This window comes from Opisthocomus hoazin, chromosome 5 (assembly GCF_030867145.1).
Source record: "Opisthocomus hoazin isolate bOpiHoa1 chromosome 5, bOpiHoa1.hap1, whole genome shotgun sequence".
Taxonomy (NCBI): Eukaryota; Metazoa; Chordata; class Aves; order Opisthocomiformes; family Opisthocomidae; genus Opisthocomus; species Opisthocomus hoazin.
Genome location: NC_134418.1, coordinates 84,459,924 through 84,480,246, shown reverse-complemented (window position 1 = coordinate 84,480,246; position 20,323 = coordinate 84,459,924). Strand labels below are relative to the sequence as shown.

Below are 20,323 nucleotides of genomic sequence, written 5' to 3'. Positions count from 1 at the left end.
TAATTGGTTTATTTAAATAAGGAGCCAGCTGAAAGTCATTTGAGTACTGTGAGATGAAAACACACGCAGCCTCAAGACCACGGTTATTTATGTTCCCAGAGTCTTAAATACAATCCTTCCTGTAGTATAATTCGGATAGACACGGCTCCCAAACCCTGCCTTATTATTAATACTGAAATTTTAATGAAAAATAGACTAAAATATTTCTGCAAACCTCAGAGCTTGGAATAAAAAGAGATGAATTAAACAGCATCGCACAATTCACTATAGTAAGTTTTCTTCCTACTTGACAGGTGAAAAAAAGCACTTGCACGTGCAGCTTAATTAATCACTGCTCTTGACATCTCGGTGATTTACAGTGAGGAGCAGGTGAGGATATACAAAACCAGAAAGGAACACTCGATTTGAGTGTAGCATTTCCAGCACACTAGGATGACAAGCTTATATATTCCATCAATGGCGTACAGAAAAACCCATACAGCAAATTATTTGTTAGCCACAACAAAGGCACAAATTAAGTGGAAGAGAGACTTGCTTATTAGGAAGATTTAATACTAGCCAGCTTTTAAAATTTTTCCTTAAAAAAAACCCCAATCCAATACTTGAGCAAAGCTAAAACTGCAATTCAAGCACACTTTTTAGCGTACCTTTTTAGCATACATTTTTAGTATTCATAAGAAAGTATGCTTTGTAACACACCCATGAAAAAAGCAGACAGTCTTTAATATCACCCACAGAATTTTGTCAAACAGACCTCTTCAATCAACTATCTAGATGCAACGTTTCATGAAACGTTCCTGTAAGATAACTGATACTTTAAAGACGTTTGTGTTTGACAGTGTCTTTTGAAAAATCAGACTACCAAAAAAGCTGAACTCAGAACACACTTTTGCCAGTGCCTACTGCTCCCAATGAAGTAAAATAAAGGTTTTCCCTTACATATGGAAGAAAAAAAAAATAGGAAGACCAAGTATGAACTTTTCATGCAGAAACCAGGCAGTATCGAATACAGACAGCATGTTGCCTGTATTACCCACTGCAGGATCTTTCTGTTCTGCCTTTGCAGTGCCCAGGGAAGTCAGCTTACAATCCCAGCCGCAGTTCTGGTCGGCACTGGGAGGCTGTGCAGTCACACGACCCCTCTTGCAGCGCCCGACCTGGAACGCGCGCTGCCACGCTAAACCCTACGAGTGAATGGGCCAAAGCCCCTCAACTCCTGGGGTAAATCAGCGAATGACTGCGACAATATTAAACAAGAGGTTCTGACGTGACTCCCAAAATGGTGCTATGTGAGTACCTCCCTTCGTTTCTGTTTAAGTGAGGAGACAACATGGACAGTAATGCTTGTTCAGCCTGAAGAAGAGAAGGCTGCGAGGGGACCTAATAAATGCTTATAAATATCTGCAGGGTGGGTGTCAGGAGGATGGGGCCAAGCTCTTTTCAGTGGTGCCCAGGGACAGGACAAGGGGCAATGGGCACAAACTGAAGCAGAGGAAGCTCCAGCTGAACACGAGGAAGAACTTCTTCCCTCTGAGGGTGACGGAGCCCTGGCCCAGGCTGCCCAGGGAGGCTGTGGAGTCTCCTTCTCTGGAGATATTCCAGCCCCGCCTGGACAAGGTCCTGTGCAGCCTGCTCTGGGTGACCCTGCTTCAGCAGGAGGGTTGGACTGGGTGACCCACAGTGGTCCCTTCCCACCCCTACTATTCTGTGATTCTGTGTAATGCCACGATTCTCCACTATCATTTTTATTCGTAGTTGTGTGGGCACAACAGAATAACCTCCTGCTACAGGCATTTGATTTTTTGGCTTCTCATCTGAAAGCTCCAAAACATATGTAAGTACAGTGTAACCTTAGTCCAATAAATAATTCGTGCAGATTTAAAAATTCTTTCATATAAAATTCTATCACAATGAAGTATTAATAATTTTGAATATTACCCTGAAAAAATACACTTTATGTTCAAATTTCAAAATACAGAGTCCAATTTAAGCAGATTTTTGATGATCCTCATATGGCCAGAATTTGTATTATAGTCCAGTATAATACAAAATTCGCTTTATATTCCACAGAAGAAAGGCGAAGGATCCTATCAAAGCTCTAAACTACACCATCTCCCCTTAGTCAAAGACAGAAATGATGGAAGCAGGAATTTCTGTTCGTTCTCCAAACAAAGACACACCAGACTAAAAAATTTATACCGAAGTCATTTAGTTACCAGCACAAACAATGACATACAAAGCTAGAAGGAAACTGAGTCACGCAACTGCATGCTGACTTTCAACACATCAGAACATTCCCCCAAGTCAATTTTGAGGCCCATACCGGTAACATGGAAGCACCAAAGTTGTTCTCAGAACATACACAACTGAATTACACGTATCTTTATCTGTGCTGAGAGAGTCCCCACCTTGAACACTGTATCACAAATAAACCCTTTAGAGACTGTAACTTGGGAAGATTCTTGTCTTACCGAGGAACGCTCTACTCATAAAGGGCAAAGACGACAAAGGTGAAACCTCAGCTGATTTCAGATCCTGACATCCTGGATCACCCGCTTCAGCACGTACAGTAGTTTGAAAAGGGGTCTGTTCAACCACATCGGTGTATCTTGCATCACCTTTCTTACTAGCAGCTAGGATATTTCTTACTAGAGACTACTATCAGGGCGCTCATCCCAGAAGCCACTGTAGCATCCATGCAAGAAAGTGAGTGAAACCCGTACTACACGGACTGAAGAATATCTGGAAACAAATGGGGCATTCCAGCGCTTTTTGTGCAACCTTGAAATAACTGCCTTGTCCAGCAGGATTACGATTGCTGCATCTTGTCTCACCTTACAGATGATTCTGGGCAGAAAGCAAGCCCAGACCAAAGCACAGATCAAAGCTCCTGGTCAGGCAAAGAGAAATTCTGCAGAAATTCAGTAGAATTCTGGAGCAGAAGAACTGACAACATCCAGTTGACCTCAGGACACTTCCCATTCCAGAAGACAGCCTTGAGGATACGGTCCTAGATCCTCACACGGTCCACAAACCAACCTAATTTGTACAGGTCTCAACCCTGGGTTGGTACATCACAGAGAGTTGAGTTTAAAGCTTAATGAATGAAATCAGATCAACTACTTTCTGGAAAGGTCTCTTCCACCCCGTTGTCTGCTGACACAAACAGGAGAGCAGCATTATTTGACATTATTGCATGTAACAGTTTAATATCTAAACCAAAGACAATTCCTTAGACACTCCCGTTAACTTGATTCTCAAACTCCTAGACTGTTTAAGAAAGCACTAAAGCCAAAGTATTTTCCAAAGTCATTTTGGTCTGCAGTAGAAACACTTGCCAGGGAGAAATAATCAAGGAAAGTTCCTAAAAGTTGATTACAAAACTCTTAAATAAATATCTCTCAAATATAGACAACCCAAAAGACTCCACATGCTAAGGCCACTGGATATTTCAACTATCCTGTAAAAGCTAAGTCACCAACTCAGCTTAGCCAGCTACTTTCTGTAATGAGACGACAGCAGCCAGAGCCAGCACTGAGGAAACTTCATAGTGTGGAGAAGCCTTGTAGAAGCAGCGGTCTCGACCTTGGCAAAATGAACACACTTCCCTTGAGAAAGCCTAATCGAGATGTGGAAAAACACATTTCATAGGTAGACAGATGTTGAACTGATCCACGAAGCACAAGGATTACAACTATTGTTGTTACTTGAATTTGTAAACAAAGATTTTTAATTCTTTTATTCTAGGATTAAATTCTAGCTCTGATTCTCTGTCATTATAAGGAAACAAAACCCATGAGCTCCATTCCCTCCAAAAAAATGATTCAAACCTGGCCATGACGATCTAAAGCACCCACCTCCTGCTGAAGGACGTTCTCACAGAAAGGGCCATAGAATATGAACATCTAAGATGGAATTGACCGTTAACAGGGATGAAAATAGGACTGAATCTCCACCAAATAACTCATTTGGTGTCTTCCACTGTAGGAAATTATAAACTGAACATGGATGAAAAATCCACCTCCCTCATCTTTTTTCAGGTTACAGAGATGTTAATTTGGGTCTCTCTCACTTATTTCCAAAATCTCTAGTAGTATGTCATGAGTGGTATGTCATGAAGTGTAGTTCAATGCCAGTGCAGGTGGAGAAATTAAAGAACCTCTGGTTACATCTCTATTAAGAAATGAAACTGTGCCCAAAGCCATTCCCACTCAGTTGAAGCCAGCTGGCAGGGAACAGCTTACGTCTGTATCAGTAAGTTTTCATAACCTCCGAACTGCTCATAGTGCCTGAAGCCTTCTGATCACGCCTAGGAATCGTTACACAGACCCAGAGCCTGCCAGGGCCCTCTCCAAGAGCACAAATTACAACGTGCACATTCCTAGGAACACTCGCAGGTTTAATTTATTAATATGTAGGAAGCCTCTGACTCCTGCTATTGGGAGTGTCTAAGGGCAGGGGCTCAGAACGCAAGAGAAGCCACATGGCCAAATAGACTGCAAGGCAGCACAACTTCACAAAATAACTCTAGAAGGCCCTGTAAAATCCAACGTTTCACTAGTGTGCATGCTGGAGAATGATCCCTCTGAAAGGGACAGCCTCTACTGTGCCTTGCCCACCTGGGATTAAACTACAAAGTTACAGAATCCCAAGGAGGTTGATCCTGTAGCTAATTAACCAATACAGAAAACAATAAATCTGGCTGCTTAAAAAAAAATATCATCCATCACCACCATTGTTCTGAACTCAGCAATTTATTCCATAATTCAGCAAAAACAATCTTTATGGGGGACAAAACGAAAAGTGACTCGTCACTTTCCACGTATGTTTGGTACCGTAGAAAACTTACCAACGCCTTCAGTCTTCCCTTTTGTAGAAGAACTGCCTCCCTCATCCTCCCAACTGTTTTGTCAGCAATCATGTTTCTTGAACCACTACAATTTTTTTTAGGGCGGGGGAGTGGTGGTGTTAAATAATCAGTTTATTTATTCATACATAGTGCTTGAGTTACTGAGAGTGCTCCACTTACGCAGAAAATAAAGCTTTACCCTGGTTTGTTTAACAAAGTGAAGAAGTGAATACATCCCAGAGCAAGCCTACTTGGAGAAAACGCAAGAGAAGAGGCACAGAAGTGTCACTACCTCACACGTGCCAGCAGCCCCTTCTGGTTTTACGTTTTGTTTTACAGCAACAGTCTAGCAAATTATAGTACAGTGAAGTGCTTTCTACTTATTATAATTGTACAACACGAATTTCAGATAATTTTGCATTCTAATTCTTTCCTCAGCAGTGTTTGCATACGCTCCCTGTTCAGCATCACCTACCAGCTGCTAAAGACAGAATCCTGAAAGGGACCCTTCCCAACCTGATTTCCAAATCCAACAACTAGCTAGACCACTTTTAGCAAGCTCTTTCAAAACAGCTCTATGCGAATTACAGCTAGCTCACATTTGTTTTTTTCAGAAACATGTCAAATTGGACATGAAAAGCAATACAAAAAGCAATAATAAAACCAAACCACTGAATAATCTGTGGGTCCCACTATATACCTTCGTCACCACAAAGTAAAAGGTGCTATAATGTGGAAGTGTTAATCCTGCATGTATTATTTTGATTAATATTAGAACGTTCAGAGACATCATTCCAATTCCAATTACAAATACAACTAGATTTTAAATAGATTTAAATATTTAGAATATTCACGATAGAAACCAAAGATATATGCTGCAGTTAAGACTAACATAAAACCTATTATTAAGAATACATGACATGACAAATTTAACTTTAGGATACACATTTTTCAAACACTAAAGGATTTGCATTTGACCTATACAGAAACAAACTACTATTTTGTGATTTACTTATATTTGTAAGTATTCTTCATGTCAATCTTATTGCCCCTGCCAAGTAGGTCTGCACATTAAAAGACATGGCAGAACTATTTGCTCCCACACCTCATTATACACCAGCTTGCTACTCTACTCTTTAAGAAAGCACATGAAAACCTGATAAACCTCTACAGGGCGCTCTGAAGGAAATTAAATCTGATTTCAGAGACAGAAAAAAAAATAATAATCACAGAGCTATACAGATGATGATTTTATATTTGTAGTGTTCTACAAGCTTTGCTACCTCAAGTTCAGTCTGCAGAAGACTTAGAGACTCTTCTGACCAAAATCACAGTGAACAATATTTAAAGAAAAAATATACCAGGTCTGAATCTTCTGATTCTTTTGAATTTTTCACTTCATAGCTAATACTAATACAAGGAGACTATTTCAAAGACCTCTGAATATATCTGAAGACAACGGTCAAGAATGCATATTTGATATATACAGGCTCTAACTCAAAAAAGTTTTACTAAGCTGACTAGAGACAATATAGGGATCACATGCATTCTGGTTATGATAAACATAAAATACACATTACAATTATAAAGATTATTCCAAGCTCAGTTACAAAGTATATTGTCACAACAGAGACTTTAAAAACAAGGCACCTTCAGTCTAAAGGTAACTGCCTTGAGGAACTGCCTGAAAAAGCATTATGGTATTAGAGTCTCTCCGGTGCCAAGGCCCTGGCAGATAGGCAGAGGAGAAAATCTGTATTTCCTTCAGTTTTGAAAATAAGTGTCATGTATTCTTAGCTTTATTAAACTGAGCTAATGTATTTTAACACCAGTATCATCCACTGGCAAGCCAGAAAATTCATTCCAGCTCCGCCACCACATACTTAATTTAATCAATTCTCTGGAAGTTGTAATTAGCTTATGTTTATACAGCACTCCGAAGATGTAAACTGCTACCTAAGTGACAACTAATGATGAGGCTTAAGCAGCACTCATCAGCTTTGTGTGAATTCACAAACAAACAAGTAGCTCTTGAAAGTATTAGTACAGATCGCTCTTAAATATCTCATTTATTCATTTTAAGAGATTGCCCACGAACCTTCTGAAACATGCAATTTACACGCACAATACCAGCTTTTAAGAAATCTAGCAGTACTGCAATTTATCACAGCTTTCATTGTTACTGTTTCTGTCGAAATTATTAATCCTATTTACACATTGGGAACAGCAGCATTTAGTCAATACTGAAAATGAGTGTCAATTCATTTGAAAAAGCGGCTTCAAATGGGCACCTCAGCCTGTAGTGCTTTTTGAATTATAATTTGCTATGTCATTCTTTTTATTTAACGAACAATAACTTAAAGACTTAATGTTCATTTGTGCAATCTGGAACTTGTCCCAGAAAGGATGGTACAATCTATGAGTAAAACTGCTCAAGATCATTGACAATCCAGATCCGCAAACGAGAGACTATTTCCTGTAATCTTCTTGTAGCTTCTGGTCATTAAAATCAAATCAAGACCACATAAAAGGAGAGAGGCAATAAAATATCGAGTCAAATTAAACATTTATTCTACTGGTGAGGAGCAGCAGGCTTTTTCTCGAATACCTCAATGCAAAAGAAGAAAGGAAACGATACTGTACAAAGACTTCCAAAACCAGCACTGAAAAAAAATACAGTGAAGGAACAGCTTTCATTGCACGGAAGTGCATTAAAGTGATATAATTAACAATTAAGCTTACTAACGTCTGTGACTTAATAAATTCCTAGTTTGAAGCACCTGCCGATTTAAGGAGACAAATTCATAAAACTTATTTTTTACTACACACAAATAAGCATATATTCCCACTATAAACAAACTCTCAATAATTGTAATTTCAAAAATCATATTTACATTTGTGATAACATTCCCACATTAGAATTTTTAAAAAGTCAATGAAAGGCAGAAAAATACAGAATACAGAGAAAGACAAAGAGAATGATTGTAACTTCACAAACTCTGAAGCTGCAGCTTTCATTCCATCTACACGAACCTTAAAAAATGTTTCTCTGAAAGAACACTACACAGTATACCAGCAATTTAACAGCATGGTAGCTTGCTTCAGCCTCATTAAAACAGGTACTTCTTAACCGGTCATTCTGAGAAAAATTACTCTTCTGTATTAAAAGTAAGCCATCGTATAGTTGAAACTGTTATTTAATTTAATGAAATCCGTAACTTGAGAAACATTCCCACTTGTTAGCTCAATGTATATGCAACTCATCAAAACAAATTTGCTAATATTCTACATCAGGAGAAAAGGGCAAAGATGAAGGATGGTATATTTTTATTGTGTGATTAAAACATGTTCTACATCAAATTCAGTTCTACGTAGGAACACTCCCGCCCTGCTTCCAGAAATCAGACTCTCCAATTATACGGTCTTGGGAGGCTTTTGCAATCACAGCAGCAAAGGCTGTAACACAGGCCAGTTCCAAGTACCAGTCCTTTCACTAGGAATCACTTCGGACAGGGATGAATTAGCTAAACTCTCCGGGCAACACTTCTTAGAGAAGTGCAGGTACTGGAAAATAAGAAACCTTTTATTCATTGTTCATTTGTTATAATTGTTTTACGAGTGCCTATGGGAAAGAATCCATTGTATCTCAAAGTTGAAGGGAAGAAACAGGCACATGTCACACTGGACAAGTGAATCCTGGCTGCTGTGACTGTACCTACGGCGGGAGCCCAGCCAGCGAAAGGAGCTCTGAAGAAGTCAAAGCATGGAGAATCATTTGATCAACACAGCACTCTTCCAAGACACAGTATAGTCAGCGATGAGCAGTAGAAGAGTTTAAAAGTAAGTGATTACTTCACACTGAACACGTCAGTCTGCTATGCGTCAGCAAAACTGTGGCACTAGCAGCAACCCAAAACAGTCTATTGATGTAAGTTTTTTTAGTGGCAGAGTATGAAGTTGCTTCTTGTCACAGTTCTACTGGAACCTACTGACCAAATTACAGACTGGAACCCGGATGAAGCAGGCTGTATTTATAACTGCTGCCAATTTGCTGAGCAGCTCCAGGTAACCCACATCATGCACTGTCTCTCACTTTCCCCACTTCTAGGAAAAAAAATACAACTAGTTTCCTGCACTTGTGATAGCACTTTGACATAAACGGATGGCAAGCCCTGCATAAAAGAAAAATCCTGCAAGTTTATGGATACAATTCAGTATCGAGAACTTAAAAGGTACAAAATCTGTAATTCCAGGTAAGAGGGATTTAAAGGATTTAAATCACTTGGTACTTTACTGATCTCAGTCTACCAAGAAATAAAAGTTTAATTCACCCATACCTGTTCAAGCAACTCAAGTGGCAGTAGCTTTTCTCTGCTTTTCTGCGAATAATAGCCCTGACCAGAATCACTGCAAATTATGCTGCTTGTTTCCTCTACTAGAATTTGAAAATATGTCCTTGAAAATATTCCACAGCTTCCCTCCTTACCTCCTCTACCAGAAAGGAGGTCTTTCCCAGTCAGGACCAGGATTAAGAGTTATAGTTTGGGAAAGCATTCTTGTCCTTTTCAGTTTAAGAACACTACTTAATTAATTCTTCTCTATATTACACTTTCCAGATGCCCAACCAACACCAAGCCCTGGGTTCTCTGTCTGACAGACAACTGCCTAAGCACACACCCATTTGCTGAGCTGCTGACACGGACAAATGATTTGTCACGAGATCCAAAGTCTCCAGATTGACTTAAACGATTTTCACTCTGCAGGAATGATCAAACTGCCTGAACACGAGTATCCAGCACCATCAACATCTACTGTCACCGTGCCTTCCACAGTGGCACAAGATACTGTGTTTCGGCAGCTGAGTCCTAACCTCAACTTCACTCCTGCTCGACATCGAAGCTTCAGTCTGAGACCCCCCAACCTGAAGTGCAAAGGCCCTTAAATGTCTCCTGGTACCAGCTTCAGCGGGGAAAAAATGCAACATTTACTGACAGTCTGGGCCGTACCTCTAGGATGACTTCTGGAACTTCAGCCCCAAGTTTCTGTCCTTGCTCCTGCTGTTCGTTCTCTTCCTGAGACTCTTCTGTCTTTATGCAGTCTGTATATTACAGCAGCAGTTACACCGCTAACCTCCATCCAGCCCCCTCTGAACAGACTATCCATGTTTGGTTTTTTTCAGATTTACCCTTTGAAAGGGAGCTTACCTGAACTTCTACCCCACGCAAACTTCAACGGAAGCACTCCTCTAACTGTTGCTTCATTGGGTTCCCACACAGAACCTCGGTCCTCAGCTTCGAGCTCTGTTTTCCAGCCCCAGATGCTACAAGCTTTTGCCTTTTTTCTGACTTTGTTTAATAAGGTATAAAAAGTTGATTATTTGTGACTTCTGGTAATAGATTAAGAGGCCCCAGTTCAGAAGATGAGGGCTTGTGGCATCAGCCCCTACCACGTTACATCCTGCTACAACAGCACATTATGTGAGGAAAACGGGTCAAACTAAGAACCCCAGAAGCTCTCTCCTGTAGAAGTCAAACATGAAGAGCAGCAACGCAAGCTTTCCTTATGTTTGTAATGAACACAGCCAGGCCTAGAATAGTGAAGGCAGTCTTCTCCCAAGCTAGTTAAGTCACCAGTCTAACTGTTGAAGCAATCAGCTAATTCTAATTTCTCTTAATAGACTTTCAGGATATGGATATAATATCAACCTACAGCAGCCTTACTAGCTTGTGACAGCTTAAAGACAGAAAACCTACGGTTTGCTGTAACTCACACTGACAGCAACATTTTTTTTTCTCTCTCCACAGACTCCAATGTTACCAGGAGACTTTTCTACCCTATTTTGTACACAATTTAAACTAGCCTTAAGTAATCTCTCAAAGGGACTTATTAAGCATTAAGATCTTAACACAGAAAGTTAGATGATACAAAAATACATATAGCTTTTGTTACGATCAGCATTCACCCTCTAAATCTTTTTTTTAGAATGCCTTGATTTACTGAGCCTGGAAAATGAGGACTTTAATGAAGAAAATCATGATGATCTTCAGTGTACTGAATTGTACACAATTTGTAGCATTAAGAGATATTACACAAGCGAGAATCTACACAAGCCTTGCCATCAAATGGAAAGATGAGCAGTACTAATAGTGAGGAAAGGATGGGGAGGCACAGAGACTTCTTGTAAAGTAGTGAAATAAGGCTAGCCAAAGACAATTTTTATGCACACAAAAAAAGAAGAGATGACAGGGTAGCCTAATTAACTGCACCGAGGGAAGGGAAGTAAAAAACGGGCACGTGCAATGAGCTTCTGTTGTGAACAATACACTAAGTGCCAAGCCTACACAGACAAAACACAACTTTCTAAAAGTGAAAAAAAAAAACCAAAACAAAATTTACTTATCTACAACCTGGAAGGAAAATCCAAAAAGAAAAATCAGTTATTGTCTTTCAAAAAATTCCCTTTTTAAACAAATATGTATGGCTACTTGGGCCACAGTGTAATCAGAAGCTCCTCGAAACGAACTGCCACTTAATCCCAGTCAAACTCTGATAATCCCAAACAGCCTATCACAGAGAAGATGCAGCTATTAAAATACTATGTTGAAAACTACTTCAGTAACCATAAATGCTGTACCATATGTGGTTCTAGCAGAGACATTCAGCTGTACTACCACTCATCGACTTCTAAACTCAAAATTCTGACTGGTGTCTGTTGTAACTTTAACTACTGTGACAGACAACTGATACAGAACGTATGAGATCAAACTGATTGAAGTCAGTTCTAGCACACAGTTTTTAAAGGTGGGGGAGGTAAAAACAAAACGAGAACAAACCCAGTAGAATTATAACTGTCAAAAATTGTAAGAATAGTTCCACTTACTCTTTTACTGAGGCAGATAACTGGCCACATACTACAACCTAAAGTGCAGCAGCAGCAAAGGCATCCACAAAGTAGCCATCGTACATTAACTGGAAGGTTCTTCTTAAGACAACTGTTAACTCTACTGATGCTGGCTTTAAATTCTTCAGGTGCAACCTACAAGTGAAAAAAAAACCAAAAAACAACAAACTAGTACCACAGCAGTGCGATTTTTCACTCTTACAACAGACTACATCTGCAACTCCTGTTTTTGTAACAAAATCTTAACTCTAATTCCAAATTCCTATGCTCAGATACTCACTTTTCCAGTTAAAGATGAAGGAAATTCTGCTTCAAATTTGTTGCTTAGTCCAAACCTGCAAAAACAAAATGAAGCTCATACCACAACTGTAAACAACCCAAATCCACGCCACAACTTACAAGCACCCCATAACACTCTCAGCGTTCGTATCAGAAAGGCATTAACTTCAGGAAAAAAACAGTTGCTATTAGGATAATTTTAGGAATTACTTTTAACAGCCAAAAGTACACCACCGTACGCAGTTTGAAATCCACCTTGCTTACAGTCTCCTCTTCTAGTTCTGTTGATACTATTGACTCTTCCCCAAACCCAGCAAAATCTTTGTAGGCAACAGTGGCAAGTGTGAAAAGTGAAGTACTAAAGGGGGAGAGGGAGCAAGTTAATGCCACAGTTTGAATTACCACCACCCCCTCCTCCACCAGTACAGATCCATCCTGAAGAAAAGCTCTTTCAGTGCCATTCCACTCAGGCCCTGCTAAATAACTGTTTTAAATATAATCAATGCTAGCTTGTCTATTCAGAAAAAAAATGCACCAGTAAGTTTCAGAACACAAAATGCTACCCAACAAAACATGATTTAAATGCTAACTGATTTGAAAGAGACATACCAATTGCAAATGTAAAGCTATGAAGGAGTTTGAGATGGGCTGGAGTTACTGACAATTTCAGGTTTCAGAAGATCTAAAGATCAAAAGAGTTTCACCTTGTCTATAAAAGAAAGCTGTCTTCTATCTTACAGTTGGCTGGCTGGGTTCAGCAATGGAAGAACCTCAAATAAAACCTGAATATCTTCTGGCATGTAGTCTGGGCAGTAACTTCTAATAGGGACTGTACAGTCTCACAAAGCCATTCATGAAACCGTATGGCTGGTTACTAACGTGGCAAACAGCAGTCAGCGTAAAGTTTCACTTGTCATTAATAACCTCCTGAATATAAACCAAAGCAGTCTTAGATACTACAAACAACGATCAGAAATTCAGCTGCTCAAGACTTGAATATTGACAGCACCATGTATCACACACAGCTCAGCTGTGTGCAGAAAAGCTCACCTGAGCCATGACAGCTGAAGAATTTAAAGACATAATTTCCTTTGGTAGTATGTTTATTGAGCAGCTGAGCATTTCTCAGGTTGCTTTGTTTTTTCTTACTGAACTGAATGACCTGCGTGCCCATGGAGAACTTTGTCCAAGTCATCCACCAGGCAGGTAAGCGCCGCCCCAGTGATGAGCCACCGTGGAAAGCCCTCACAAAACCCAGTGGACAAAAGGTGGCAGATGAGCTTCTGTGTAGATAAATACAAGATGCTGAATCTTGGGAAAGCTGAACTATGCTTATGTGATGATACTCAACTGAGGTTTGGCAGCTACAGCTCACGAGAGAGATCTCTTATCACCACTCATGATTCCCTTAAACATCAGCTGAATGTGAGCAGCAGCCGCCAGAAATAGCAATAAAATGCCGGGCACCACTAGGAAGGTGATCAAGAAGAAACACAGAGGGCATCGCTTTCGTTCTCCATGAAACCTTCATATATTCAGTACTGGATGCAGTTCTGGCATCCACATTTCACATAGGACTTGGTGGAGTTAAGAGAAAGCAGAGAAAAGGAAGACTAGTATAACTCAGGGAATAAAGCAGCCTTAGGAATAGCTAACAAGGCTAACACTAACTTGGAAAAGAAGGCTGAGGGGGTATACAATCCAAGTGCAAAGATTCAAGAAGGCAGTGGATAAGGTGAATGATTAACTGCTAATCACCAAAGCCCACAACAGAGGGCACTCACTGAAACTAGGAGATTGGTTTAAAACAGATAAAAAAAAGCGCTTCTCTAAACTACAAGTAGCAAACTTCTGGGTTTGTTTCCCCTTGAGATTAGCGTCACAGACTGTGCCAACAGATTTGAAGAGAGATTACACAAGTTCCCTGACAAACCAACACCAAAGGAAAGACAACGCTGAAGCACACATCACCCCGCACCACTGCAGATGCCAGAGAGCACGCGGAGAACGGACACCAGGAACAGCTGGACTTGCATGCAGCCCGTAGGTGGCAACGCCTGTCGCCACAGTTTGCAACAGCGTGCCGGGCTAGGTAGTTCATGAATTTGACATATGTGATTTTTACATATGGTCTTAAAGAAAAGTAAACAAGTCATCTCCCCATCATTGACTGCAGGCAGTAGAACCACAGAATGATTTGGGTTGGGAGGGACGTCAAAGATCATCTTGTCCAACCCCCTGTCACGGGCAGGGACATCTTCCACTAGACCAGGTTGCTCAGCGCCCTTTCCAACCGGACCACACGCCCAGTAATGGGGCACCCACAGCTCTCTTGGGCAATCTCTTCCAGCATCTCACCACCCTCATCATAAAAAATGTCTTCCTTAAATCCACTCTAAACCTACCCTCTTTTTGTTCAAAACCATTGCCTCTTGTCCTGTCACTACAGGCCCTAGTAAAACGTCTTTCACCATCTTTCTCATAAGACTCCTTCATATACTGAAAGGCTGCAATAAGGTCTCCTCATAGACCTCAGTTACACCTAAGTTACCTAGCGCATTTAAGTATTTGCAATTAGAATAGAGCTCTGCAACTCCTATAAATCCCTCAAAACTGGTGAAGTCACAAATGAAAACTGTTAACCAGAGAAATAGACGGCAAGCTTACCAGTTCAACACAGAACAAATCCTGTTAAGTACTCCACGACAGGAGGACCACCTGCCTTTCCCCAAAAACCCTGAGTGAAATCAAGTGCTGATGCAAAAGTTATGTAAATGCCAGAAAGAAGTGTCATGCCCTATCAGTTAAGCTACTTAAAACTGCCCTTAGGTTGAAGTGGGAACCAAAGCCTGAAAAAATCCCTTGGATCCGTATACATTTCATAAGCAGCCAGGCCTGGAGAAGGACTGCAAAGATACACAGCTGCCATCAGAAGTCTCACAAATAAAAGCTAACACCACATTACTATCTAATTAATTCATCAAATCAACACCAGAGACGGATGTCTAAAAGAGGAGTCTCTTCAAAGAACGATCTTCATGTACTCAATGCTTCAACATCCAGAAGAGATTTACTACAAATGATGGAATTAAATATAAACTTGAGCAACACGTCAGCGGCCAACTACAAGGATAATTCAATTCAAAGCAGCTCTTGTTGCAAGGGCTCAAAGGAAGCTGAGCCCCAGACCGAGAGATGAGACAGAACTCCAGCTCTCCCTCTCCCCAGAATACTGAGGAAGTCCTTTACTCCGAGGCCTGAGCAGGTAAGGCAAAGGCAGAAGGAAGCCCCCCTGCTCTCAGTTAAGTCACAAAAAGATGTACTTGCAGGGAAAGCCCTGCTCAGCCTCATGTTGAAGGGTGGCTAGGAAATCAGCAGGACAGAAGCAAGGCTTTTTTTGTGAATGCATGATCTAAAGGTATTCAAGTGTTGACAGCTTCATCAAACATAAGCAAACATTCATGGAGATGGCAAAAGCCACGCCAGACAAAGATAACCCTACTGTCAAAGTTCTAGAGGTATCTGAACTTACAAACACGCCACAGCAGACTGAGGCACAGAAGCTTCTGACCAACACACTCACACCTGGGTGAAGTTATAAGCAAATGAGACCGAGACTCTGCACTCAAGGCTTGTGGCAACGTTTAATGCATGGTGGGGTAGCAAAACTGAAACATCAAAGCTAACTCCACCAGCTACAGACAGCATTCTGAGCCTTCCATATTACAGTGTTGTCAGCACACGCAGACAGTAAAAAAGGGTGACTCCACACACTAAAAGCTTCGGTAAGTAATTATGTGTCAGTATTATCACTCTCAACTGCACGCTGCAATTTGGAAATCAACAGACTAGAAACTCCACAGAACGCTGCTACATGTTCACCGTAAAGGCACAACAGCTCTGACAAAAAAGCAGCAAGAAGTATCTTAAAATCAAACACTGGAAATCAGTATTTTGGAGATGCGTTTTCTGAGACAGCTGGCCTCACACAGCGCTCCATCTTCCGTGACACGTACCCTTCTCTGCTCGCTCCACGCCTTCCCCGTTCCACGTCACGTCTTCAACAGACCCACGCTCACCTCATGCATGAGTGCCTCCTTTACTGAAAAGGTATTTCTTGAACAAGTCACAGAATCACAGAATAGTAGGGGTTGGAAGGGACCTCTGTGGGTCATCTAGTCCAACCCCCCTGCCGAAGCAGGGTCACCTACAGTAGGCTGCACAGGATCTTGTCCAGGCGGGTCTTGAATATCTCCAGAGAAGGAGACTCCACAACCTCCCTGGGCAGCCTGTTCCAGGGCTCCGTCACCCTCAGAGGGAAGAAGTTCTTCCTCATGTTCAGACGGAACTTCCTGTGCCTCAGTTTGTGCCCATTGCCCCTTGTCCTGTCGCTGGGCACCACTGAAAAGAGCTTGGCCCCATCCTCCTGACACCCACCCTTCAGATATTTATAGGCATTTATAAGGTCCCCTCGCAGCCTTCTCTTCTTCAGGCTGAACAAGCCCAGTTCCCTCAACCTCTCCTCGTAGTGGAGATGCTCCAGTCCCCTCACCAGTCTCTGCCAGAAAGGTTCAGGGGAGTTCCTGCCCTTGTGTACAGCAAAGAAAGAAATGGCGAGAGGCGGAAACTTCAAAGTACAGAAGTTCACAGTGTAGGACACAGCCAACCTGCAACCTTTTCTCAGCCTGCAGCTCAGATCTTCCTAAAACATAAACCTGACTCTCCTCCTCCTCTTCCTCCTCTTTGTAGTATCCTATGGGGACACTAAACCATTTTTTCACTGCTGTCAACCGGAGTCTTTAGTTCCACATGTTCACAGCCCTTACAAAATAAATACATATTCCACAAATCTTAACACTCTCCATTCATAATTCTTACATAGCCCTGTTTTCCCTCATATGTCCTTGATACAGAGAAAGGTTCCAAAACACAGAAGCAGACTCAAGTTAATACAAAAGACTGACTTGGGTGACAACGTATTTTGTGAGGTTTTTTTTCCCCTCCAAGCACTTATCTTGCATCAACACACCACGCACAAAGATGACAAACAGCACAGAAGGACATTCACTAGCTCTCCATCGTCCAGGCACTGTAAAACACTAATAAATCCAATATTACTAGCAAATACTGTCCAGTATATATAAAGCATATATATGTCTCAAGTGGTCAAGGAACAGAAAAGCCCAGGAAAACGGTCACTGAAAAATACAGTCAGACAACCTCTCACGAATATTCTCTTCACCATTTCAAATTCATCATGTACCTCTCTTTCCACCCTAATAGGATTTTAGAAATGAGTATGAAATACCTCGGACTTTCAATTCAGTTCTAAGTAAAGCTCCACATTTTCTCAGCTTTCACATTTCTTGCCACTAGAAGAGATCACCTCAAGCAACCAGAGACCAAGTTGAATATTATTCCCAACTATCAAACTCTCCTGGTGTGAAAAGAGTTTAACTGAATATTTTAAAAATAATGGGAAGAAGAAATGAGTTTCAGAATTGTGTGCAGCATGCTCCAGTAAGTTTAAGATAACTCTTAGGGCTACACAAAAGCCCCACACCCTGGAAAGGCCAGGCCTTTGTATGTTTTATATGAATAATATTTACCTGCTTTCTTTTAATCACTTTTAACTACTCGGCTTAGAAAGGATTCTCACGCACCTCCATTGTCTGTTGGATGAAATCAAGTAATAGTAAATGCCTTTCTGACATTAATCTGTAGTCATCGAAATGACATATTTCAAACTCAAATCATGATTCCTACGTAAGATCTGAGAGGATATGACAACAGACTACGAAAAGAGAGCTTCTGTTTAAATACACACACAGCAGAAGCAGTCAGCAACTCTTCAAACCGCAGAGCCAGGGACAGATCAATCCCGTATTTGCTTAACCGATCATTTCCGTCAGACCTTCAAAACACACACACGCCTTTATAGGAGTCAAGAGTAATTAATTATATACATACGACTTGACCTATTCCTTCAATCCACCAAGTGAATGCCCTGACAGTGATCTAACTTTTAATAAGCTCCTCAATCGATGACAGAACAGTCACAGGCTGTATGAAGGTAACAGCGGCTGATGCTACTCAGTGAACTGCTCACACCCGGCACGATAAAGCAAGCAGACAAAGATCAACTGCCTAATTCTGAAGGTACACGTTCGTATTTCGTTGCTCATCCAAAACCTAAACAACAAACATTTTGAGGAAGACCTTAAAGTAATAATGAGCTGGTGACCATTAATGAACAATTAATGAGGCAACCATCCTTCTTCAACCACAACACCCTTAACTAGTCACAGGCACGCTACACGAGCTTCCTCACGGTTCCACTAACGGGTCAGGATCCTGTCTCGCACAACTTACCTTCTAGTATTGGAGAAGAAACAAGCATTTTTCTCCACTTCTTTATACTTTTGCATTTGCCAACACAAAAAAAACCCTAATTGTGGGTTGGATCTACTCACCAGGCAGAGGCTAAGCTACCAGCTTATTCCTGGAGAAGTCACTGGATGGTAACAACTTTTGCTCACGATAAACAGAGCCACACGCTGCATAGCTACACGCTTCTGTTCCTCTGCGGGGCCTCCTCAGGCTCCTGCCCATCCACGTCCTTCTCGGTCTATAATGCCTTACTTCCTGTTGTTAACCAGCCGGAAAACAGCACTGCCCGGTTAGCATTGCTCACCGTCAACCAAATATCACGGCAGCAACGTACCAGAGCGCCGCAGAACTCCTCTGAATTTAACCCTGGATTTCTGGACCTGAAAATCAGTGGAGCTCACGGGACTCAGAAAAAACAGACCACAACACCTCCAGCTTTCACGCCTCTATGGCGAGCCCAGCCCTGCCAAACAGCGAACACCAAAAAACAGTTTGCACCGCGGCGCGTTGCCTCCAGGTTGCTATTTCAGCCTCTGAAACCACGCGTCGGAACTGACAACGGCTGCTCTCTGGTAGCACGAGCCTAGCAGGACTCACTGGAGGAAAAACACCCTCCTCACCAGTTACCTTACTGGGAAGCACCGCACTAAATCACGCTCGCTGGGTGCTGGGTGCTCAGGGATACCAAATATTCACAAAACAAACCCCACCATCACTCCTATGTTAAACACAGTGACACAACTTGTATTTATCACGACTTAACGTGATTTTATAGATACCTATCTGACTCCCGGACGCCTCTTCTTCCTCGGAAGCCCTCGGAGCTGCACTGGCGGCCGCAGGTTAAAGGGGAGGGGGTGCCCGGCGCGCAAACAGCCCCCAGCACCGGTCCAGCCGGTGATGTGCCGGCACGTACCCGCCGTCCACACCCGGCACCCGGCTTCCTGACAGCTCACCGCTCCGGGACAACGCTCCGCGCTCCCCCGCCGCTCACAGCCCCGTCCCCTCACCCCCCCCCCGGCGCTCCCCGCCCTGTGACCGCCGGCCCCGGGCTGCCCCCGGCCGCAGCCGCCCCCCCCCGGGCCTCCTCCTCCTCCCGCCCCGGCCGCGCAGGCCCCGGCGCGGCCCTTACACGGTGACATGGCCGGAGCCGCGCACCACCACCGGGTCGGGGGAATACTTGAGGAGCTGCTCCTCCAGCGCCCGCTCCTCGTCCTCCTCCTCCTCGTAGATCTCGTCGAAGTCCGCCATGGCCGGGCCCGGGCGTCCGCTCGGAGGGAAGCGAGGGAAAGACAGCGAGGAGCCGCGGCAAAGCGCCGGGGCCGGCGGCGGAGGCCGGCGGGAGGGGGCCGGCGGGAAGCTCCGGTGCCGGGGGCCGGCGGGCGGGCGGGCGGCGGCGAAGCGAAGCGGCGGAGGGCGAGGAAGCGCCCGTCACCCTCCGCGGAGGGGAGGGGGCGAGGGGCGGGGCAGGAACAACAACAACAACATCCGGCCGCCGGCAGCGCCCCGCCCACCCGCCGCGCGGGGCGGGGCGGGGCGGGGCGGGGCGCGCGCTTCCCGCCCTCAGGGCCTGGCGCGGGCGCTGGGCCGGGGGCTGTCTTCTTCCCCCCCCCCCCCACCCTTTTTTAGCCCCATTTGGGGCAGGCGGGTGGGGAACCGAGGGGCTTGGGGGTTTGCTGGTGGTTGAGGGGTTGTCTGTGGGGTCCCCCCGGGGTAGTTCAGGGGGGAGGTGAGCGGCCCTTCACCAGGGCTGGGCAGTTCAGGCGAGGGCCGGTGCCAAATGGCCGCCTGTCATCGGTCCTGTCAGAGCCCCTCGGTCCTGTCAGAGCCCCTCGGTCCTATCAATGTCCCTCGGTCCTGTGAGAGCCCCTCGGTCCTGTCAGTGTCCCTCGGTCCTATCAATG

General features: G+C 43.2%; 1 protein-coding gene across 1 annotated transcript in view; it reads right to left on the bottom strand.

Annotated features, from left to right (window-relative positions):
• The window catches only part of CHIC2 (cysteine rich hydrophobic domain 2), a 32,201-nt gene extending 12,397 nt beyond the window's left edge, over positions 1–19,804 (bottom strand). Inside the window, exons 1-3 of the mRNA XM_075421990.1 lie at positions 19,552–19,804; positions 12,031–12,085; positions 11,730–11,885 (exon numbers count right to left, since the gene is read on the bottom strand). Coding sequence (XP_075278105.1) covers positions 11,730–11,885; positions 12,031–12,085; positions 19,552–19,670 — 330 coding nt within the window. The 5' untranslated portion in view covers positions 19,671–19,804. The remainder of the gene's footprint in view (positions 1–11,729; positions 11,886–12,030; positions 12,086–19,551) is intronic.
• Positions 19,805–20,323: the final 519 nt, after the last annotated feature.